The sequence below is a fragment of the Lepidochelys kempii genome, chromosome 25, assembly GCF_965140265.1.
Source record: "Lepidochelys kempii isolate rLepKem1 chromosome 25, rLepKem1.hap2, whole genome shotgun sequence".
Lineage (NCBI taxonomy): Eukaryota > Metazoa > Chordata > Testudines > Cheloniidae > Lepidochelys > Lepidochelys kempii.
Genome location: NC_133280.1, coordinates 6,560,927 through 6,585,719, shown reverse-complemented (window position 1 = coordinate 6,585,719; position 24,793 = coordinate 6,560,927). Strand labels below are relative to the sequence as shown.

Here is a 24,793-nt window from a genome sequence, read left to right as displayed (position 1 = left end):
ACCCCTTTGCAATGCAGCGAGGTTCTGCGACGCGATTGCACCCCAGGGTAGGGTAACCATACGTCCTGTTTTGGCGGGGACGGTCCTGTTTTTAGGCCCTGTCCTGGCCGTCCCGACTTTTTTGACAAAACGGGTCGTTTGTCCCATTTGTTCCTGCCAACTGATCGTCAGCTGACAAGGGCAAACGGGACAAAGGCACAGTCTTGACAAAAAACTGGGGTGGGCCCGTGGGACCCCTAGCGAGGTGCGGAGGGATGTGCGGGGGGTTGGGGGGCAAGAGTCAGCACCAGCCCTGTGCTGGAGGGAGGGCTAGGGACAGCGGCTCGGGCCTGCCGACCTGCCCCACATGCAGGGGAGGGGGGCCCCGGGCGGCCCCACGCGTGTGGGGGGGGGGATGGCGGGGGCGGGGGGGGGCCTGGGGCTGGCTCTGGGCGCCAGGGGGGAGGGGACTTCAGCCCGGCCCAGTTGTGGGTGGGAGGCAGGGAGGGCTTGGGTTGGCCCTGCATCGGGGGAGGAGGGGGCCTCGGGCCAGCTCGGGGGTGTCACCCTACCCCAAAGGGACCCCCCTGGCCATCACCCAGGAGAGGAGGGCAGGGGGGTCCCCGCACAGGGGGCTGCCCGAGGGAAGGGGCACAGAGCGTGAGGACAGGGGGTGACATGGGGAGTGGGGCAGGGCAGGCCAGGGGGGATCCAGCAGCGGCGGGCCCCCGAGCTGGAGGCGGTCAGCTGCCCCGCAGAGGGGGCCGCCCGGCTCCACGCGCCGGCAGCGGCAGGGGGAGGAGCGCGCGGGCGCAGAGGCGAGTGGGGCGCGGCCCGGCCCCTTTAAGAGGAAGTAGGGCCGGCCGGGCGCGCGGAGCCGGGCAGGGGAGTGGCGCGCGCGCGCGCCGGAAAGTTACCGAGAGCCGGAGGAGAGAGCGAGACGGGGACCCCTCCGCCGGGGACAGGTGCGGGGGTCTCGGCGGAGGGATAATACGGAAGGTGGGAGCGGTAATGGGGCCGGGGGGGTCTCGGTGGAGGGATAATGGGGGGGGGGCTCCGAGTGGAGATTAGCAGGGGACCTCGGGGGGGTGGGGGCTCCTCTTGGGAGCTGAAAGAGGGGGCCTGGCAGAGGGGCCTGGAGGGAGGTAGCGAGGAGTGTGGGGAGAAGGGACTGGGGGGGGTGAGGAGTGTGGGGAGAAGGGACTGGGGGGGCTGGAGGGGAGTAATGGGGAGCTGGGGGTGGTGATGGGGAGCTGGGGGGTGAGGAGTGTGGGGAGAAGGAGCTGGAAGGATCCTGGAGAGGGTGTTGGGGGGCTGGAAGGTGTTGGGGGGGGGTGAGGAGTGTGGGGAGAAGGGGCTGGAGGGGAATAATGGGGAGCTGGGGGTGGTGATGGGGAGCTGGGGGGTGAGGAGTGTGGGGAGAAGGAGCTGGAAGGATCCTGGAGAGGGTGATGGGGGGCAGGAAGGTGTTGGGGGGGGTGAGGAGTGTGGGGAGAAGGGGCTGGAGGGGAATAATGGGGAGCTGGGGGTGGTGATGGGGAGCTGGGGGGTGAGGAGCCTGGGGAGAAGGAGCTGGAAGGATCCTGGAGAGGGTGTTGGGGGGCAGGAAGGTGTTGGGGGGGGTGAGGAGTGTGGGGAGAAGGGGCTGGAGGGGAATAATGGGGAGCTGGGGGTGGTGATGGGGAGCTGGGGGGTGAGGAGCCTGGGGAGAAGGAGCTGGAAGGATCCTGGAGAGGGTGTTGGGGGGCAGGAAGGTGTTGGGGGGATGAGGAGTGTGGGGAGAAGGGACTGGGGGGGCTGGAGGGGAGTAATGGGGAGCTGGGGAGAAGGAGCTGGGAGGATCCTGGAGAGGGTGATGAGGGGCTGGGAGGTGGTGGGGGGGGGGTGAGGAGTCTGGAAAGGGGGAAGCAGGGGAGTCCTGATGGCTGGGGGAAGGATTTAACCTCTCTGTGTGCAAAGCCCCCAGGGGGTCAGTGCTGCCCAAGATGGGCTGGGGGTTGCTCAGCTGGGACTTCACTGGGCGGGCGGCGGGGGGGGGATAGCCAGGAGCTGCCAGTGTTTGAACCTTTGAGCAATCCCCTTTTTTGGGGAGCAAGAATAGGCTCTGGCCCACAGGTCTGCCAGGAAAGGGAAGTGGGCGGGGTGGGCTGCATTACTGCCCTGTCTCGAGGAAGTGGGTGGGGGAGGGTGAATAATTCCCATCTGCACGCAGGTACCTGGAGGATAAGTAGCAGTAGGGGTAAGAAGAAAGCAGAGGGTAAGTGCACTGAAGTTAGGTTCTCCCTGTTTGAGCCAATTGTGGCTGTAGACCTTGAGAGCCAACAGTATGTAAATGTACCCTAGGGGCTTCTGCCTGCACAGCTGGGTCAGTTAGGTGTACAAAGAAGTGTGATCTGTCACCTACATAGCTGTGTGAGCAGAAGCCCCTAGTGTAGAGGTGGTTACACTAGGAAAAGCACAGGTTTGCCAGTATAAGCTGTGTCTGTGATAGGAGGGCTTTGCCACTATAGTATACTGGTTCAGCTGTACCAGTAAAGCACTCCTAGCGTACATGTGACCGTAAGTGATTGCTCCTGCCAACTTAAAGGCAGGTATTGACCACCTCCAAAGAAAATTCTTGCTGGATGTGGTATGGGATCTCTAGGCTAAAAGGTGTCTCAAAGCTTGAGGGGGTGTCCTCCACTGTCCAGCAAAGAAATTTGGGACAAGGCATGCTCTGTTGCCTTTCTCTTGAATGGGGTGAAGGAGGCAATGCGTTGAAAAGCCTCATTCCGGGCTGTGATGGCTTCTCTGCCAAGTTTCAGAGAAAGGGGGATTTTTATTGTAAGATAAAATTCCCCTGACCATCTGTTTTTCTTTATGATGGACCTAGTTGCTGCACGCACCCTGTCTTTTTTCTTCCTTGTGCAAGTTTCAGGCTCTATCTTGTTTATTAACCAGTTTCTTGGATACTGTAAATACCATATCTTAGTAGATTAATAAAACAGAAAGCGAATCCATCTCCTACTTGGCTGTGAGGAGTTGCAAACCTTTAAAGTAATAAAAAAGTGCGAAGTCTAAATTCCTGCCAAATTGGTTTGGGATCTGCCTTTTGTACTTTGGAGGGGCTCCAATCCCAGCTGGTGATTCTTGGCTTGCACTGAAAAGCTGTGTCCGGATCCAGGCATAATACCAGTAAGCAGATCTGAACAGGAAGCCATTCCATCGCACTTGGAAATCAGACCGTAAGTGACTGACTTCATGCCAGAGTTGGGAATAGAACTCCGAATCCTCACTCCCTGCTTGTACCATAACTCACCTCAAACCTACTCACTTTTAGTGATGTCTGTCATAAACTTGTTCCCTGACTGGCTTGTGCCATCTACTAGTACAGAAATATCTTTTCCAGATGCTTTCTAGAGCCCATTTGGCTCCCTGACATTGCTTCCTCACTTCTGACCTGGGGCCTATCCCCCAACATTTAGAACAGATGTGGAGTACCTCACAGAAACTTGTGTTTGCCTGGCTTGTGCCGTTTCAGGGAAATCTGTGCTATGCTGATATAGCCACTATTTTGTAACTACAGAAAAACTTCTCCATTAATCAGGCCAGAGATTTCTATGGCAACAGTATACAGAGAAAAAAGTTATCCTTGTTAGTGGTGGAAGCATACACTCCTGTCTATAGTTGTATCCATTTCTGCAATGATCCCAAGTTCTGTACTCCTGAAAATAAATCCCAGACTTTCAAGAAGATTAATTTTTCTCATAAGACAGTGATGCATTTTGTGATACTTGTGCCATAGATGCTGCAGTAACTGGTAATTAGTGAATTCATAACCAGCTTTGTTGGAGGTTTAGGAGATTATTTTAGAAATTCGTGATATCCAGCTAATGCTTTCACTAAAGAATGCACCTTAGGCTGGGTGTTTACCTACTGTTCTCTAGATTACTCTGTCTCCATGGGACATCTGTGGCTTTTGTTTTCAGTTGTGTCTGTACCTCCTGCTGGAGCTGCTGCTGTGCTAAAAGAATCACCTTATTCATGATGGAAATGATAGCAGACTCTTGGTTGAATCTGATTTCTCTTACTGTGTCTGAGGTGGATTAGGGGCCTGTTGGGGGAACAATCCACTAGAAAGAACAGGCACAATGGAGGCCATAAGAACTCTTTCTACTTTGCAAAGGGATGCATAGTTAAGTCTTCAGAGCTGCAGCAGAGGAGCACACAGTGGCTCTGTCTTAAGTTGAGTGTTTTGGAAATCATGCTGCTGCTCTGGCTTCTGAGCCTATGGACTGGAGAGAAGAGGCCTGAGTCTCCACTGCCTTGCACCTCATGCAGCTACTTACACCTGTGCAAAGTGGGTGTAAAAAAACTGGCATAGTAGTTCTTGCTTTGCAAAGATATACATGACTGCAGTAGGTGCTGGATTCTCAGTTCCCTCAGGGCTTGTCTACAGTAAGAACTATATCAAGTTAGTTAAAATGGTGTAAATCTACAATGCAGACATCACTAGGATGTGCTGCACCCATCTTACCAAGGCAGACCTTACAGTGGTGTACTAAATTAAGCAATAACAATGTAAGCCCTACTTTGCACAAGTGCAGAGCATTTAAATGATAGGTTTGCAGTGGTGTAACTACACTGTACATTGGCAAACCCTAAAATCCTTTTACACCACTGTGGCAGCATAAAGAGGGCTTTAAGTGGGCCTAAATAGAGTCCCGAGAATACCTCCTGTGCAGGTTGCCTCGCTGTCTGGAGTAGAGTTGGCATAAGGGCTCTACATCATCCTTGCATCTAGCCCCTAACAGAGGGGGGTAGAGTGGGGGGTGTGTGTGTGTGTGTGTGTGGCTAGAGTGTGCTGCACTGTGGCTGTTTTCCCCCACAGGGCTCATAGGGCAGCACAGAAGCACAGCATAATCTAGAGCTGCCCCAAATCTGCTCTGACTTAATCAGAGTTGGGCAAGACCCATCTGGCTTTAAAATACACGGAGTGCAAGATGTCTGAAAGACACCTTTAATTCTTCTCTGTCCCAAATGCAGGAATAAAATACGTGGGAATTGGGCCTTAGATGTGAGGCAATGGAGCATCAGTCACAAAAATGGAGCTTCTCCCATAAGCAGAAAGCAGCATGTGGTCTACTTCAGCCTTGTTTATACTTGGAAATTTTCACAAAAACTTTCCCACTGGTGCTGCTGTTTTGGGGGACTTTTTTCATGTCAAACTGTATGATAGAAAATCTTCTGATGCGGACAGCTCTTCACTGCTGCAAAGCCTCAGATGTCCCTTTTTAAAGGGACAGTCCTGTTTTTTTGGAACTTTTTCTTATATAGGTGCCTATTTACCCCCCACCCCCTGTTCCATTTTTTCACAGTTGCTATCTGGTCACCCTACTTAAGGCCTGTTACTTGTCACCAGGCAGATGGGAAAGGTTAATACAGTGGTTTTCAACCTTTTTTTTTCATTTGCGGACCCCTAAAAAAATTTCAAATGGTGGTGCAGACCCCCTTTGAAATCTTAGACATAGTCTGCATATCTCCTGGGGTCTGTGGACCCACAGGTTGAAAAACACTGGGCTAATGCATATGATCACTGCCACACCTAGTTCTAAAGGGGAAGGAGAAGGGCTGGCTTCACAACCCTCTGTTATGGAGACGTGAACCCTACTGCTTTGGCATCAAAAGCATTATATTAACATGAGCGAGAGAGAGAGATGGGTGGGGCTCAAAGCCAGCCTTTCATTCTGAGCCTGGTGTCTGCTAAGGAAACTCTTGTAGAATTTCCCATAACCCTGGTTCCACTCCATTGACATTCACAATGTTTGAACTTGTAATATAGTCTGGCTCTCAACATAGTCCGAAGCATTGTGTTGATTAGACCAGCATAGCATGAGAATTTTACACTGGAGAAGTGTCAGCCAAGTTCATTTTATTCTTTTTTTTGAAGAAAAAAACATTAGGTAGATACTACTTTGCTGTTTCCCTTTTTGCAAGGACAGTGCAGAGTAATTCATATCACTAGGAATAAATTATGACATTATTTTCTTTCCTCTTAAATCCCTTCAGTCGGGGACTAAGCCAGGCTGAAGGAGAAGAGGCATTGTTGCTGCACAGAACTTTTTGAAAAGTGTTGTCGTCATACCTTGAAGAGAGGGAAAAAAAATTGTTCTTATTGTACAGGAAGCCACCTGCCTGCTGCAGCTTGCCCTAGAAATACATGTCTACACAGTGACCCTAAAATAGCTTCTGGAGTCATGAACCAGCTCGTCAGTTTTATTCAGCATCTATGAAGCTAGAAGCCAATCAGCTCTGCCTTCACATGCAGTCGTGTCCCAGTCACTGTGCACAGAGCATTCTTACACATAAAGGGAGTTATACCTTCCAGAAGCCTCAGCAAGGGACTTCTGTGTCTATCTAAAGGAAACAAAGGTCACTTTAAAAAAATCCTCTTTCTACTTGGCCTTAAATAAATAACATTTGCAGCGTGAGCAATCATAACTTTGTGATGTTAGGGGGAGACTTTCAAAGGTCCATTTTAAGTCCTTTTTGCCTTTTGAAAAATCTTCCCTTAAAGGCAGGAAATGTGGCTCATCCTGTGGCACTGAGATCATCTTTGGTCACCAAATTGAACACCCTGGAGACTGAATTACTTTCTGTATCCACCACTGGAGGGGGATAGCCTGAGTGGTAGAAGTACAAGCTTCCCCTTATGCCGGGGTGAGCAAACTTTTTGGTCCGAGGGTATAGAGGGTATACCACATCTGAGTATAGAAATTGTATGGCGGGCCATGAATATTCATGAAGTTGGGGTTGGGGTGTGGGAGGGGGTGAGGGCTCTGGCTGGGGGTGTGGGCTCCGGGGTGGGGCCAGAAATGAGGAGTTCAGAGGGTGGGCGGGGGATCAGGGCTGAGGCAAGGGATTGGGGAAATGGCAGGGGAGGGCTCTAGCTGGTGGTGCAGGCTCTGGGGTGAGGCTGAGGATGAGGGGTTTGGGGTGCAGGAGGGTGCTCTGGGCTGGGACCAAGGGGTTCAGAGGGCAGGAGGGGGATCAGGGCTGGGGTTGGGGAATGGCGGGGTGGCTCAGGGGTGCAGGCTCTGAGCAGCACTTACATCAAGCAGCTCCCGGAAGCAGCAGCATGTCCCTCCTCCGGCTCCTATGTGGAGGCGTAGCCAGGTGGCTCTGCTGCGCACTGCCCCATTCGCAGCCACTGCTCCTGCAGCTCCCATTGGCTGTGGTTCCCGGCCAATGGGAGCTGCAGGGGCAGTGCTTGGGGCAGGGGCAGCAGGCGGAGCAGAGCCCCCTGGCTGCCCCTATGCATAGGAGCCGGATGAGGGGACATGCTGCTGCTTCTAGGAGCGCCCCTGACCCTGCTGTCCGGCTGGAGCAGAGCAAGCTCCAGACCCCGCTCCCCAGCAGGAGCTCAAGGGATGGATTAAAATGACTGGTGGGCCGGATCCCACCCCTGGGCTATAGTTTGCCCACCCCTGCCTTATGCTGTTGCAAGAGGATAGTCCAGCCTTCACACCTGACAGTCCAGTCCCCATAGACCATTCTGTCCTTACCCTCTCTTCTGAGGGTACCAATTTGTGACGTGAAACCTGTTGTGCTAATAACTGAGCTGAGACCTCACCCAGCTCATTTCACATAGACCACTCAACATACATCAGATTGTAATTGCTTTGATTACTGTCAGCCTGGTCTGGATTCAAGCCAGGAATTTAGAATTGAATGGATGTGCTGTCTCATTACCGTCCCATGAACTGTCTTGTCTCTTCTCCTGCACGTGTGATAGCTTAACACTGAATTATTATTTGATGGGATTCCTACTGTCCATTCATGCTAGATCTAAACGCTGATAAATTGCATTTATTCTTCTGATGGGGTTTTCTGAAGCTGTTGCTCTTCGCTACAGTGTGCGGCTATGAAGTTCTGCCACAGGGTGTGTTAGTTACTAGAAGTCCTCCTAGCCCCTCTATGGGTTAATTGGTCAAGTCTGACTTTTTTTCCCCTTCCCCTTGCTATTACCAAAACTAAATAGATTTTAAAAAATAGTTTGAATACATTGTTATTTGGTCGCCTTTCGGGGGGGAAGAAAAACACAAATTAAAGCTCAGTATGATTATTTTATGCAATATGGTACTGCTTCCTCTTATGTTCAGCTGGGTCAGTTCTGCATTCTTGTGGTTTAAAGGCATGAAAATGGACTGCCCTGATCCTGACCAAGGCTCTTCCTTGGAAACCCCAGAATAAGCATGTGGCTTGCATGAGTTCTTGCTTAGAAATGTCCCAGACAACATTGCTCAGATTTAAATCGCTGTAGTCACATTGCAAAGAGAGGGCGGGGAGACAAGTAGTACAATCCTGGAACTTGTTCTGGACTGATTATGAAAAGGCTATTTGTTTAATCCTTAGGACTGATGATTAGAGATCTGTGTTTCAAAATGGCTTCATTATATTTGTCATTAATGCCTCTCAGAAACCAGATCAATGAAAGGAAAACCTAGGAAGTTGTCCCATTGAACGAAGGCATAAACACTCTCTTTTGTTAGATGTATGCATCTGGGCTGGGATCAGCAGGGGTTATACGGGTAGAAATTCTGCTGTGTGTTTTCAATATAACACTTTCAAAAGCTCTCCAAAACTTTTTTATTTTTTAATGTACCTAGTGCTCTTTTGCCCTCCAGAGCTGATACTTTGGATTGTCTCCAGCAAGATACATGAGGAAACTGGTACAAGGCTACCAGTGAGAACTTCTCTAGCTCTTACATGCATTAGCAACATGTCTGTAAACTGCTGTTAATATCTTGATGCTGCCCTGGAAAGGAAAGACATGGCTTATGTTAATGTCTTAAAGATTACTGCCAATATAATATTAGGACAGTCTTTTTTTTAAAAAAAGAATTTGGATATGCCATATGAATGTTTTTTCTAAAATAGAAACAAAAGCAGACTGAGCAGTTTTATAGGAAAATGCTGGAGATCTCCAATTAAAAGTAGGTGAATGAATCCCTGCCAGACAGGAAATTAATCTAAGCAGAGATGTTGTTCAAGAAGAGCTATGAATGGTCAGACTTCACAATTTTTACACGCTTTCTGCCTGGCAATTTTGACATTCCATTGATCTGGTGTGCTCTTCATTTTGTGACTAAAAGAAAAGGAGGACTTGTGGCATCTTAGACTAACATTTATTTGAGCATAAGCTTTCATGAGCTACAGCTCACTTCATCGGATGCATTCAGTGGAAAATACAGTGGGGAGATTTATGTCCCTAGAGAACATGAAACAAGGGTGTTACCATACACACTGTAACGAGAGTGAGCACTTAAGGTGAGATATTACCAGCAGGGGTTTCCTACTGTGTATTTGTGTATTTTTTTTCAAGTGCATCCTTACGGTTATGCTAATTTTTCATGTGTGTACTTTTTATTTTATTTTAAACCCATTCCAAAGAGCAGTTTCAGGACTTCCTCTCTGCTCAGCATACTCATACAGCGGAGAAATGAGACCGATATTTTATCCCTTGAGCAGACTATCACAAAAACCACAGTCTTCATGTAGAAAGTATTAATTGGGTTAAATTTTTTAAAATGGCTGATGGGTGTGTGTGAGAGAGAAGCCTCTGTTCTAGGTGCCTAACTACAATCTCCCCTTGGGTCAGTTTACTAGAAGGACTGAGCAGTGGCAGCTCTTATTGACTGTATCTGGCGTTGAGTGCTCAGCGCCTCTGGAAGATCAAGCCCAGGGTTTGTCAAACTGGACATCCAGTGACCCTGGCCACTTTTGCAAATGTTGGCCTTGGTGTCTAGTTTGGCATCTGACTAAAACTACCAGTGACCTTTTCAAGCTTCCTCTTGTTCTAACTTTAAAATATTTGAAAAATCTCTCTCCTTCGACCAATTATTATTGTCTACCCTGAAATGCCTTTTTTTCCATCCACCCTGACAGTTTGAAGTTGCCATGACACACTTATGTGTATTTTTGTTCATTCACTACCATGATCAGTACAGCTTTGCAAACAGTGTTTTGACTTCCTTCTGTCTCAGTCATCCCTCTGGAAGAGCTGTGAAAAATCTGGTCTTGGTTTGCCTGGTTGGGAAATTTACCACAATGCTGTAGAATGATCAGAAGCATATAACCTAGTCCATGTGTGGATCTTGTATAAATGTTAAAATAAATCCTACAATATTATTGTTTCTTAGTACAGTGGAGTAGCTTCTTTGAAAGGAAACATGTACTGTAAATGTATTACTCACCAGGATTTACTTGCAGGGTTTTCACATGAGTAAGGCAGCAGGATGTGAGCTGCCTAAGCTGTCAGGTCACTTGGCAAGGAAGTGGCTGCATATGTTTCTGACCCCTCCCTATCTGCAACGCACAATCTAGCTGGCACTACAGACACCACATGAAACACTTCTTTTAAACGAAGAAGCTTTAAACTTTGGCCTTTGGAAACACTGATATAAGGCTGTACAGCAGGCCCAACAAACTATCACAAACAGTATAATTCGAGGAGCCAGAAAATGCAGATAGGAACCTGCTGGTTTTAATCTGTTGATTGCATTTATTCTGGGCACTTGTTAAAACCCTAAAGTAAATCCTGTGTGGGGACGGTGTGAGGATTGGAAGATGGCACTGCATGTCACTCTGGATGGTGTTTCAGGAACTGAAGGAAATAAAGACTCTATGCAGAGAAGTCATCTCTGTGTACGCGTAGGTTTTCTGAAAGAGGATTGTGGGGGAGAGGGAATAACTTCCTGAGTTTTCTTAGTGGTGGGGAGAGGTTGGCTAGAGATACCTCATTCCTTTTTTAAAATGGAAGAGGTATTTTCTACAGTGTAATCTGTGTATTCAGATGTGGGATGAATGTTTGCTATTGACAAGTCACGATGACAGTCCATGATACAAAATTACTAAAGATAGTTAAGACCCAGGCAGACTGTGAAGAGCTACAAAAGGATCTCTCAAAACTGGGTGACTGGGCAATGAAATGGCAGATGATATTTAATGTTGATAAATGCATGTTGGAAAGCATAATCCCAACTATACATATAAAATGATGGGGTCTAAATTAGCTGTTACTACTGAAGAAAGAGATCTTAGTCATTGTGGATAGTTCTCTGAAAACATCCACTCAATGTGTGGTGGTAGTCAAAAAAGCGAACAGAATGCTGGGAATAATTAAGAAAGGTATAGATAACAGGACAGGAAATATTGTGTTGCCTCTATATAAATTCATGGTACGCCCACATCTTGAATACTGTGTGCAGATGTGGTCGCTCCATCTCAAAAAAAGATATATTGGAATTGGAAAAGGTTCAGAAAAGGGCAACAAAAATGATTAGGGGTATGGAACAGCTTCCATATGAGGAGAGATTGATAAGACTAGGACTTTTCAGCTGGGAAAAGAGACTGCTAAGGGGAGATATGATTGAGGTCTATAAAATCATGACTGGTGTAGAGAAAGTAGTTCAGGAAGTGTTTACTACTTCTCATAACACAAGAACTAGGGGTCACCAAATGAAATTAATAGGCAGCAGGTTTAAAACAAGTAAAAGGAAGTATTTAACTATTTCTTCACAGAACGCACAGTCAACCTGTGGAACTCCTTGCCAGAGGATGTTGTGAAGGCCAAGACCATAACAGGGTTCAAAAAAGAACTAGATACATTCGTGGAGGATAGCTCCATCAATGGCTGTTAGCCAGGATGGGCAGGAATGGTGTCCCTAGGCTCTCTTTGCCAGAAGCTGGGAATGAGCAGCGGGGTGGATCTCTCCTCATACAAGAATGAGCGACAGGGGATGGATCACTTGATGATTACCTGTTCTGTTCATTCCCTCTGGGGCACCTGACATTGGCCACTGTTGGAAGACTGGATACTGGGCTAGATGGACCTTTGGTCTGACCCAGTAGGGCCATTCTTATGTTTTTAAATCAACAGAAAATGGTGACTTTTTGCCACACAAACACACTCTTGCCCAGCTTGGAGAAAATGACAGGGAAAGAAGTAATGGGAAACTAGTGAAATATGCTTTGCATGCTCTCTCAGTTAGAAACATATTTTAGAATACGGCAGTACTGAAAGTTATTCTCTCATATCAATTTTACCCCCCGTAACTCTCACTGACTTAAGTGAAGTGACTCCTGACTTCCACTGCATAAGTGAGAAGAAAATTGGGCCTAAAATTTTTTAACAAGTGCTTTTCCTCATCACTATGGCCTCGAGTCTTTTAAATCTCTCCCCACACTTCCCCTTTTCCCAATAAATATCTGGCTCTGAGAAAATAGACATACGGATTCTGTGGCTGACCAAAGCAGCATCTGCCATTGGTTGAAGATTGTGTAATAGTTATCAAAGTTTCTGGGAGAGTCATTTTCTCCCATCGTTCATTGCTCATTTGTTTGAGTTTGTTTTATAACAGTGACCCATCATCAGCATGGAGCTAATCTCATATCCCTGGATATAAAGGTAGGACTTTTCCTCCAGAGAGAGAAGTTTTGTCCTCCATGGTACAGGAAGTTGCTGTGTTACTAACATGCTCTTGTGAGACTAGTGGGGATACTTCTACTTGATAGCCAGTGGTGTGGACTTCTGGGTGGGAGTAACCTTTGGATGAAAAAGAAGCTGGGGAGAAAAGCAGCATTGGCAGCAAAGCATACTTTCTGCTTCTTGCCAGTCATCAGTTCAGCTGAATTGCAAGTCACCCTCGCACAAATCCTAACCCCTAGTGATCTTTCCTTTCTGTTCTGTGTTTTACTGCTGTTTGAGCTGTGACTTGTGTGGGGAGGGTGGAAGGAGAAAAAACTTACGATCACCATTTTATATCCTCTTTCAACTCATGTCAGATGCTGCTTTGGTCAGCCACAGAACCTGTATGTCTTACATTTTCCAGAGCCAGATATTGCCCATAGCTGCATTTTTCTTAACCAAGTTAGACGTCAGAACCATAGCTGAATGCATTACATCTGCTGTACTTCAGCTGAAGTTTCCATTTTGCTAATATCTTAAACTCTTAAGGCTGCTGCTAATTTTATTTAATGTGCGGCTGATCACAGTAGCAAGTTTATCATGTAGTCTTACGGATCATGTGCAATAGGAAGAGGAAACTATTTGTGGAAAGAAAATTGCAGTGCTAATGTAACGCAACATCCCTGAATACTGTTCACTGTGCTCCCATGCTAGCCTTAGAAATTATAGGGCCAGATCCCTAGCTGGTGTAAATTGGCAGATACCGTCAATGGAGCCATACTGATTTATACCAGCTGAAGAGCTGGCTGTATACTTCTTGTTAAATATGCTAATGATTCCTCAGTGAACAGGAGGCACTTCTTCAAACTCTGGATGCAGGAAAAGTGAGAGTTAAAACTTTGGTTATATATAAAAATATAAGCTAGATGCACAGATGTCTCAAGAGATTGGAGAAGACCAAACCTTACTCTGCAGTCACTTGCTGTAATCCAGCCCAGGTTAGATTTGACCAAAAGTCATTGCCCTCTTTTGACTGTTTGGCATTCTTGGACACGGCTGCATCACAAACCACCCCCACACCTGAGCATCTTGGCAGTTGTAGCAGGAAAGCTAAGAATTGCATGGGCCATGGAAACTAACCTTCACTCTAAGTCCTGAGTTTCAGAGGTCAGGACTGAGATACAGGGAAGCTTGTCCAGCTTCTACCCATGCTGAGGTTTGCTTAGAGGGCTTCAGTTTCCAGGGAGGTGACTCGTGGAACTTTCACAAGTTTTACATCCCCTTTAAAAAAAACAAATCAAAACCTGAAACATATAAGGGCTTTGTTACCCAAGTAATGCTGCCTATTTAAAAAAAAAAATTGGGGTTTTTTTTGGGTTTTTTTGGGGGGGTTTTTTTGTGTTTTTTTTGCTAACTAGTTCCTCAGCTGTGAAAACTCCCTCTCTGTAGGTCTGGGTTGGCTTTTATGAAACACCCTGTGACAATTACTCTTAGAAAATTCTTAGTGTCCACTCCACTGGCAAAGTGTGGACAGGCCTTGAGAGTGCTTCTCCATATGGTTTTGGTAGTTCATTTCAGTCCTCTCCTGCCATGCCCCCTGCTGTGCTGGTAAGGAGCAGAGACCTATGTGTGGCCTTTAATTACTTGCCAGCCAAAACCTTCTTATGGGAAGTAAATAAAAAGGCCCATTACACATAATACCAGCATAACTGAGTGACTCGACTGAAGTCAATGGGATTACTATGGTGTAAAGACAAGGTAAATGAGAGCAGAGTCAGAACATTCAAAGGCCTCTTTCTCGTGTTTGGCTGGAGCCTGGAACCAAAGGAGTATACCGTTAATACTCGTGAAGTGTAAAGCTTTCCTTTGAGACTCCAAAGTGAGGAAATCGTGCATGCTGCTATTTCTCTGGAGCTGATTTCCTCCTGGAAGTGGCTTCAGACCGTGAACCTGCCCTTTACATTGTTAGGTTTTTTGCCTCTGTTTTGGATGTGTTACAGAAGAATTATGTGAGATCAATAGTGCATCTAAGCTGAATGGGCACAGCCCCTTGTGTTTCCGCTTCATAGAAGAAGTGAAGCATTTTGTTGCAGGATGTGGTGAGGGTATGACTCTGCTCTTGCTAACCATAGCTACTGTCTCGCTGCATTTTGCTGTCAGTGTCCCCCTCTTGTTATGACTTTCAAAATTTTTCTTTGTGATATCAAAATGCATCTTAAGCTTTATTTTTTCCCTATATCCTTGGCCCTTCACTGTTGGTCTTAAACTAGTCAAGCAAATATCAGTAGCTCTAGGGGTTCATGCAAATACCTCTCAGTATTGGTTTGTGCAGGGTACACATTCCCCAAGGCAAAACTTGGTCAAAAGTGCAGAGCTTCACTTGGTTTCAACTGGGCCAGGCTCATTTGATCATGAGTGACTCTCTCAATGAACCTGGCTGGAATTTTGAGTTGGTACCAACTCAAAAATGGGAGTGGGCGGGTGGATGTGGGCACCCTGCCCCCTCCTCTCTCGTCGGGGTGACTTTGTGAACATGTGGCACGGCTCCAGAACTGAACTTCATGGATTGCTGGCAACATAGGTTGTTAGCCATGGGGTTCTCGTGTATTTTTGTAGTGTGGAACACGTCTTAATAGCGTCTCAGGGCCATTTCTCCTCCCATTGCACAATTGTAAAAACCTCAGGCAATGATGGCCATTACTTACATGGGAAAGTAACATTAGGAAAGTGTGTGTGTTCTTCGTTCTCCTTAATGCAGTGTAGCAGATGCTCCAGCACCATATGAGCAGCCAGCTCTCCTCAGATGACTAATGTCTCCAAGAACCACTGTGGAGCTTCTGTTGCAGTAAAATGGCCTGTCTTTGTGGGGCTGGTCAGCACCTTCCACATTACAACACCAAAAATCACGTGTCTGTTTCACAAGAGGAATCCCGTCATTCAGGGTCAGATTCTGATACCCTGGCTAATGTAGAGAGTAGTCCCAGTGATTTTAATGAGATTGCTTCTGGAGTCAGTACTCCCCAATGTCTTTAAGGGTGTTAGAATCTAGCCTTTGTTGAGGAGCCAGCCTGAAACCAATCTCCTCGCTATAAGTCCATGGACACAGCTGTTGTGGCTACTATTTTGCTCATTTCTGCCTAGTAGCAAAAATAATGCAGTACCAGTTTCTGGATGTTTTCATAAAACAATGTAGCTACCTTGCTATCATAGTGGTAGAGTCTTGGTGTCTTATAGTAATAACAGTAATAATCTGCTTCTTCACCCACAGTAACTTGGCAAACTGGGTATAAACCTTCTCTCACTTAATGTTTTGTGTAGAAGTAATTGAAGACCTTTCAATTACTTTCCTTACAGTGACAGCGGCTGAATGAGGAACCTCTTTGAGAACTTGACCCTCACTCTTCTACCTTTTACACTTCCCTTAAAGAAACCTAGTCCTAAGAGGAGAGGGTAGGGGGAAACGAAGCATATTTGGATTTTGTTTCAGTTCTATGAGTTTGAAGTGTATGTCCATACCTTCCCCCTAAGGCATTCAAACAAATTCACTCCTTCTGAACAAAGTCTCTTGTTGAAAAAGCTGCCCATGTAACTACTGTAAATTCTCTGTGTTGCAGATTAGAAGGTACTTGGAGAGCCAGAGGAGCTCCAAGGTATTTCTGTGAAGATAGAGGCCATTACAACCTTGCCATTGGAAACTGTCCAGCAGCCTTGTGTCTCTAGCTGTCTTCCCTGAAGACTTGCAAAAGAGAAGGGGAAAAAAGAAGAAAAATGTCCAACCCTTTAAAGCAAGTGTTCAATAAGGACAAAACCTTTCGGCCCAAACGCAAGTTTGAGCCTGGGACGCAGCGGTTTGAGCTGCACAAGAGGGCTCAAGCCTCTCTCAATGCAGGGCTGGACTTGAAGCTGGCCGTCCAGCTGCCGTCTGGTGAGGAACAGAATGACTGGGTGGCGGTGCATGTGGTGGACTTCTTCAATCGCATCAATCTGATCTATGGCACCATCAGTGACTATTGCACGGAACAGTCCTGTCCGATCATGTCTGGGGGACCCAAGTACGAGTACAGGTGGCAGGATGAGCACAAGTACCGGAAACCCACTGCCCTATCGGCTCCCAAGTACTTGAACCTCTTGATGGACTGGATTGAGGTGCAGATCAACAATGAGGACATTTTTCCCACCAATGTTGGTAAGTTCAGTTCTGATTTGTGGGGAAATTAATTGGACTGAGACAAGATAAATTGATTTAAATCGGAGCAATTTACATCACCAAATGGTAAACCTTGAGTTAAATAATCCGTGTTAAGGAACTTTTCCATTGGTACTTCCTTTGTTTTCTAAAGAGAGGTGCATTCTCATTGATTGATATAACCATTAAAACATGTCTATTTACAACTAAATAGAGCCTTTACGCTAGATTTGGTACATCTTTTTGCTACATAGGAGGGTACACTATAACTCTATACATTTATTTTTGCAATTATATTGCTTAATATTTTCAGATTTACTACGTTAGAAAATGGTGAATATGTTGCTTATTTACAACATAATTAACTTACTGGTCACAATTTGTGGCAAGCTGCACTAGGATCGTGACTGGAATTTAATTGAACACACAATGGCATATAATATTTATTTTTATTAAACAAAACTACCTTAAATGTTTTGGATACACCAACTTCACTGTTTTTTTCATGAGCCAGAGAGGAAGTTTCCATGCTGGGTGGAGTCATAAATATTCATAATTTGAGAACCGAGCTCAGGTGGGGAGAAGCTATAAAATAGGAGTATGAGATCATCCAGGTGGGCTCAGTGGATGACCCTGATGAGATACAGTGTCGGAAGCAGGTCCCAACCCATGTGATGACTTTGACAGTCTCTTGCACCCAGTGGCACAGGTCCTGGGTCCTCCACAGGATCAAGCTCTTAATGCAGCACATGACCTATTGTGCCACATTGGTAAAGCTTGACCTCAAAAGTTTTCCCATCTTTCTTTATGTAGAAAAGCAGCTTTTAACTCAGAGTTTGTGATTAGAAGCTCAGGGATTCAGCATATTTATATTTTATTTAAATGTTTTAAGAGATTATAATTTTTCTGTTAAATTCAGATTTCATTTTAAACAAGTTTATTTTTAAAAAGAAAAACTTATTCTAATTTAAATAACAAAATAAAAAATAACCAATTTCTTTTTCAGAAAAATCTACTTTTATCCACCAGTACAATCTCTTGCCCCTTCTATTTCCCTGTTCCTTTTCCAGTAGGCACTTGTTTTATGACAGTGGTTTTCAACCTGGGGTTCACAGACCTCTGGGGGTTCTGCAGACTATGTCTAAGATTTCCAAATGGGTCTACACCTCCATTTGAATTTTTTTAGGGGTCTGCAAATGAGAAAAGGTTGAAAACCACTAGTTTATGGCATTGGACATTGCACAGATCCTTGAGATAGTAGGTGAACTACTTCCTCTAGTACTGACTGGCAATTTGCAGAGGGCTGCAAACTTTTGAAAGTGGCCACTGATTTTGGTTACCTTCATGCCCAGCCTGGGACACTGTCAGGCCTAACTTTTTTTTTTTTTTTTCTTCTTTTTTTAAAGAAGTGCCAAGTACCTGCAGTTACCATAGATTTCTGTTAGCGTGATGGATGCTTAGTACTTCTGGAAAATTAGGCCTAAATTGTTTCAGGCGAGGCACTCCAAGTCAGAGGGTGCTCTTGGAATACTCAAACGGCACATCAAAGATTATGTGGCTGCTGTGAGAACGGGAGGAGTCACTCCACACTACAGAGGTTGGGCTGCTGGACTTGGTTTCTCATTCTGAACAGTAGTTTAGGACTGGTGCCTGTACAATACCTGGCTTTAGGGCATGTGATTGTGCCTCCATGGCTAGTCTCGATGGCAATTGCCTGCAACTTGCTACTAAAAGCTTATTCTTTAGCTCATGTAGTGGGGCCTTGTATTTTTGTTGCTGAAGGTTCTTGGTTGGCTCCCTCAAGATTGACTTCTGTGTATGGGGTTCATGGCTCTTGGAAAATCTTACTCATTCTGCCAAAGTATTTTTAGGACTGCCAGGTTGAGATAACAGAATTTAAAAATACGTCCGTTCTGACTGACACCTGGTTGAGAAGATGGAGCTGCTGGTTGACAGCAGAAAACAGCTTGCAAAATTTCTGAAGTTATGGCTGTCCCATCTAGTGAAGGAAAATGTCCATGACTTGCAGAAGGGGTTTGCAATCTTGGGCTATGTGGACCCCTGAGTGCTCTTGGATTCCTTAATAGCTTATAACTTCTCTTCCCCCACATCTGTGATTAACTAGAGAGTTGTGACCTTACCCTCTCAGGTAGACTGCTGCAGTAATCCAGGTTTGCCTGCTATACTTCAGGACCATTCAGAAGCACAGTACAGAATGTGGTGGCCCATCAGTTTAGTGGAGCAGATCTGAGTGATGAGCACATCATGCCCATGCTCTGTGAACTACACTTGCTTCTGGCTGCAGTTTAAGGTGTTGATTCAAGTTCATACCTGCCCTGGGACTTGGTCACCTGAGGGATTCTTCTCTCTCCTTATGGACCGTTGCAATAACTGAGATGTTTCTGACAACAGACCCAAGCCTTTGGGATTGGTCACACAGAATGTTTTCACCATAGGGCTCCAAGCAGTGATGCTTTTTACTCCCTAGAGCAGCCCATAAGTGCCTGCACTTACTGACTTCATTCTCTGGTGCAAGACTCATCTTATTGGCTGAGCACTTCTTTGCCTGCAGACCTGTGCCAAGTTACATGTGGCTGGTTGGGTGGTTCAGGAGTTGTTTGTGATCAGAATGAGGTGTGTCTCTTCTTCTATTTCCAGCTATGATCTCTTTTAACCTCCCATTGCTTAAAAACGAAGGCCAGAGGGCCTTATTCTCATTTGTACTAAGAAGGCTCCTTCACACCTCTCTGTCAGTATCAAGAGGCTCTAGAGTGTGTGTAATGGTAACCTATGTCCCTCTTATGCTGTCGGAGGAGTTTAAAGAGGCCTTGGTGTAAACAAGATTTGGAGCCCAAAATGTCCAAACTTGGGTGCCTAAAAATAGGCTCATGAAGCTATATTTATGCATCTAAACAAGTGGGCTGACTCTCAGCAGTGTTGACCACCACAGGTCCCATTGTAGTCCATGAGAACGGGAGATGCTCTGCTCCTAAATTTAGCCTTTCAAGTGTTGGCCTAATGCTTTATACCCATGGAGATCTGAGACTTCAGCTTCTCTCTGGTATGGTATAAAGCTTTTGTCTCCATCTCTTGCAGCTTGTGAAATAATGGACCTTTCTGAAAGCTCTCTCAGCAGTCTGGGGCTGAATACAAGGCATCTTGGACAAGTGTAATTCAGCCCTTGCTCCTTGAGTTAGCACATGGTTGTGTGCTGGAGCAGAGGCTTGCTCAGCTTTTGGTGTAGGGTCAGCCTTCTGCTGCTGTGAATGACCCCAGGTGATCTTTCAGGCAAAGCCCTAAGGCAGTGGTTTTCAAACTGCAGATTGCGACCCAGGGTCGCAGAATGGAAGGCGCTGGGTCGCAGCAGCGCTGGTCAGCACCACCGACCGGACCGTTAAAAGTCCCGTTGGCGGTGCTGCCTGGCCAAGGCAGGCTAGTTCCTATATTTTCTGACACCGCGCTGCACCCCGGAAGTGGCCAGCTGCGGTCTGGCTCCTAGGCCGGGGGGGGGGGGGCGCATGGGGCTCCATGCACTGCCCCTGCCCTGAGCACCAGCTCTGCACTCCCATTGTTCAGTAACCAGCCAATGGGAGCTGGAGGGCGGTTCCTGCAGCTGAAAGCCACGCAGAGCCACTTGCGCACCTCTGCCTAGGAGCCGGACCTGCTGCTGGCTGCTTCCGGGGCGCAGTGCGGCGCGCGGTGCCAGGACAGGCAGGAAGCCTGCCTTAGCAACCCCACTGCGCTGCTGACCAGGAGTAGCCCAATTTAAGCCCCAACCCTGTGCCCCAATCCCCTGGCCCAGCCCTGAGCCCCCCCACCAACCCAGAGCCCCTTCCTGCACCCCACACCCCTTATCCCCAGCTCCACCCCAGAGCCTGCACCCCTAGACCAGGGCCCTGACCCCCCTGCACCCCAACCCCCTGCCCCAGCCCTGAGCCCTCTCTCACACCCTGAACCCCTCATTCTTGGCCCAGCCTGCAGCCCTCACCCCAACCCGCTGAGCCCCTCCCAAACCCCTCATCCCCTGCTCCGTTGGGTTGCGGGCATCAACAATTTTCTTCAACTGGGTCACCAGAAAAAAAAGTTTGAAAATCACAGGCCTAAGGCAATTCAGTTCAGCTCTCGGATAGTCTGGGTGATGCAAGGTCTGTGTTGGGGGAGGGGAAGCAAGCAATGGGAGGTTGGAGGAGAGGGGATGTTGCACAAGGAAGGAAAAATAATAGTTCCCTGACCCTTTGTCCTAGTGCCTGATCTGATCACGAAACCTGTTTGCCCTGTCTGGACAGGCGGCCCATGGTCACGGTTCTGCCAAATGAAGTAGAACCGGATGACAGCTGCATGGGTGTTTGTGTGGGAGACCAACTAACAAATGGTATGGGGAGTAGGAGCTGGTTATCCACTTGAGATCCCGCAGGATCCCATCCACTCCTGCGCTACTGCTCGGTGTATATGGAGAATGCCAAGCTATCTATCCTTATCAAAGCGCTAATGAAAAGGAGCAATCTGATTGTGTGCAGAGAGTGTCCACCATTACTCAGACCCCATCTGCACACACAGAACGACAATACTTAAATGTGGTGACATTCAGGGAGAGAATAAGACCGTAAACCACCTTCTCTTTGGGAACCTACAACAGTACCTGTATCAATTGCCAAAATCCTTGCTGTGTATTCATCTGGGTAACCACAGGAGGTTCTGGGGTGTGGTCCCTTTATATAGGGTTCTTCAGCAAGGACCTCTTTTGGACTGAGTGATTGCTGGAACATCTGTTTCATTTGGAGGGGGAAGCTTACATCATCAAAGGAGTTTTCTGTCTTGTTTAGCGTTTTCTAGCTTTGCTTATAATACCAGATTCACTAACTTAACACAGACTGAAAATTAATTTCATGCAGAACACTTGCGGGCAGGGGAAGAAGGATATTTAACAAATACCCTTCACCTCTTACCTCCTCCTTGTATGTGGAGAAGCAATCTATGTAGACTTTAAACTCAAGTCATTTTGTTATTACTAGGAAGACCAGCTGATCAAAACTACTGTATTGTAGATTGCAAATGTAGTTGTTAGAATGAAAAACACATAAACCAAATGTCGAATGTGAAAAGGGGCCTATAAATGACTGAGTGTAGTATTATCATAATTTTAACTCTTGTTAACCTGAAGGATCCCAAAGGGTTTGTCAGTTTTAATAAACTATATATAGGAGCCACTCCTCCCAGAATGCAGTCACTTCTAGAGTGGAGTATGGTGGTCTAGTGTCTGCATAATTTTTGTTAAAATGTCCCAACAGGAACTGAAGGAAACTATATCAAATTGAAACTGCAGATGGAAATCTGTATATGCACTAATCCAGTTTTGTATTCAGGTCTCTCACACAGTAGCATCAATTAATGCAGGACCCAATAGCATAGGTTAATAGCATTAATTTTGGAAAAACTGGTCCAAAATTTAGATAGGATGGAATGCAGTCTGTGAATTACTCCAGAGGAAACTGTTCTTGCATCACTTCAATACACATTGGACTGTTTCTTTTTATGCTTTAGGAAGACTGCATGGCACCGTGGTCCTGGGGAAAGTGCATTTCAATAAATCATGGTGCTTGTATGTCTTCTTGCAGGTACTCCGTTCCCCAAGAATTTCCTTCAGGTAGTGAAGAAGATTCTGTCCAGGCTCTTCCGGGTCTTTGTTCACGTCTACATCCATCATTTTGACAGGATCAGCCATATGGGGTCAGAGGCCCACGTGAACACCTGCTACAAGCATTTTTACTATTTTGTGAAAGAGTTCAATCTAATAGACACCAAGGAGTTAGAACCTCTGGTGAGTGAATTTGGCTGGCTTATAGTTATGAATGGCCACTGAGTGGTGCGTCTCAAACAGAACTCTGGGATTCTGACTCCCAGTCTCTGATTGTTGGATTCAGTTTGAGAGATTCTGAGCTCTGAAGAGGGTGACTGAAACTACATCATACCTCTTCCATTCCCCCTCCCTTTACAGCTCAAAAACCTGTTCTTACCTTGCCCTCTTCAATTTTGGCCCAGATCCCATGGTAACCCATGCAGCGGAGCAGGGCCATTACACCCACAGAGAGGGAAGCTGCCACGTTTGTAGATTCTGCCCAGTCACCTCCTTGTGCTTCAGGCTGCCATTTTATCTTTTCTCCCACCACCATCACTCCCCACTGTCTGGTCCATGGCTGAGTCACATGCATCGGCAGTTCCTCAGTCCAGGAGCTGTGCACCCCTGCCAGCAAAGTTGCAATTGAAGTCCAAGGATCTGCCCTGATGCCTTATCACTGTGTTGCTAGCACATTGCTGCACGTGACAGAAAGGCAGTGTGGACGGATGCTGGTCACCGAGTCATGAGCCCTTGGTCCTAGTCCCAGTTGTCGGTGACTAGCTGTGTGACTTGGGGAGTGCGTGTGTGCTCATGCTAAATCACCTCCCCTGTCACCTCCCTGGTCTTTATTTCCCCTTCTGTAAAATGAGCACAGCGATGCTCACCAACTTCATAAAGAGTATGGAGGATGCAAAGTGCCATAGAAGTACTCGGTATTTGCATTAGTCTGGGATGGTGGGTGATGGTTATTCTATAGCTGTATGTAGCCAGACAGATTTAAATCTGATGGGGCAGCTGAGGAGGTCTCCTGCCTGTCAGTGAATAGGAATATGGGGGCAGAGGTTAAAGGTGACACTGAATTTCTACTCCATGTGAGTGTTCAAACTGGAATGCTGCTTTTTTTTTTTTTTTTTTTTTTTAAATTAATGATGCTATGGAAACAATGTTCCAAACTTTGAGCCTTTCCTACGGAAATTTCTCTTGCCTGGGCATTGTGCTTCTTACCATTAACTTCCCTGTCTTGTGTGTCCTTTGATAGAAGGAAATGACCTCCCGGATGTGCCACTGAGCTTTGGACCTTCTTGCCCTCACCCAGGCCAAGCCTCCTCAGGACTGCTGAACCCCTTCACTGCAACAGAGATGCCGCTCAAGGGACAATCAGAGACCTTTCATAGAAATCTATTTTTATTGAGCTTTCAAGTTAAAATGGAGACTGCAGAAATATTTTTTTAAAGATGCCTTAGATAACTAGTTTTTATGGTAATTTCTGTAATTGTTTGCCACTAGATGGAAATACATCATTTTTAGTCAGTGTTTTTTTTAGAGGGGGAATAAGCATTATGACCAAAACCACCTGAAGTTTCATCTCACTGGCTGCCTTGGTGGGTGGCCCTAACTAAGCCTGGTCAGACCATAGACTTCGTTGCTTCAAATGTTTTTTAAGATGGACTGGCTTTCAACATAGCCAGGGTATGGAGTTGGCCTTGAGACCATAGTGGTGTATGACATTGCCTATACTATACGCTCAGTGCCCAGGTGTGTGGGGGAGGAAGGCTCACCTGCATCCTGAAGGCAGGATAGGAAGTGCTTTGTTAAGGCCTCTTGGCAGGACACTGCAGACCCTGCAGCTATTCCGCTAGCTGAGAATTACTTATAACTTAAATGTGCACATAGGCTTGGCTCCTTGCACACTTCTCCAGCCCTTGTATCTAACTGCCTTTCACTCCACGATTAGGCCTTTCTCTCTGAAAATGTCTTCTGTTCCTTTCTCTGACTTCACAGCTAGACCACACCTTTCACTGCTTGGGGAAATCGATGCTAATCTCACTCTGTTTATTCCTCTGCTAATCTTTTGAGATCATTGCTCACCAAGGCCTGTCTCCTAGTTCTGAAGCCGGAGAATACTAAGGTTTCCACCTTTCAAAGCACATTGTGTTGAGGGCAGAGTTGCTATATTAGTGTGCTGTCTATGCTGGGGAACTAATCTACTTGGATAGATTTCACCTGACTTTCCTGTTACATCCACTTTTAGCTGTCTCTCTCCACCTAGCTGTAGGTTCTATTCATTGGGGGGGGGGGGGGACTTAAGGGGGAAGAGGGAGTTTAAAATACTTTTGCTTTTCCTACTGAAAGGAGATATGGGGGGTGGGGCCAGGGAAGGCTGCTGGGACAGAAGCTAGTGGAGTTTTTTCCAGGCACACCAGCATTTAGCCTGTCTAAGGGCTGCAGCTTGGGCAAGTTTTTCTTGAAGCCCAAAGTCTAGAGCTAATCTGATTAAAATGGAGCAAATTGAGGTCACCTTTTCCTGTAATAAGGCCTCCAGGTCCCAGAGTGCAATTCTCCA

General features: G+C 46.5%; 1 protein-coding gene across 4 annotated transcripts; it reads left to right on the top strand.

Moving 5' to 3' along the window:
- Positions 1 to 863: 863 nt before the first annotated feature.
- MOB3A (MOB kinase activator 3A) lies at positions 864 to 24,515 on the top strand. Of its 4 annotated transcripts, none has more exons than XM_073323977.1 (4): positions 864 to 944; positions 16,042 to 16,613; positions 22,229 to 22,431; positions 23,489 to 24,515. In XM_073323977.1, exons 2-4 carry the CDS (start codon positions 16,196 to 16,198, stop codon positions 23,516 to 23,518), a joined length of 651 nt encoding a protein of 216 aa, XP_073180078.1. In that variant the 5' UTR covers positions 864 to 944; positions 16,042 to 16,195; the 3' UTR covers positions 23,519 to 24,515. The 4 variants fall into 4 exon arrangements, with proteins under 4 accessions (XP_073180078.1, XP_073180076.1, XP_073180077.1 ...); XM_073323975.1 differs by having other exon boundaries at positions 891 to 978; XM_073323976.1 differs by having other exon boundaries at positions 895 to 978; positions 16,047 to 16,613.
- Positions 24,516 to 24,793: the final 278 nt, after the last annotated feature.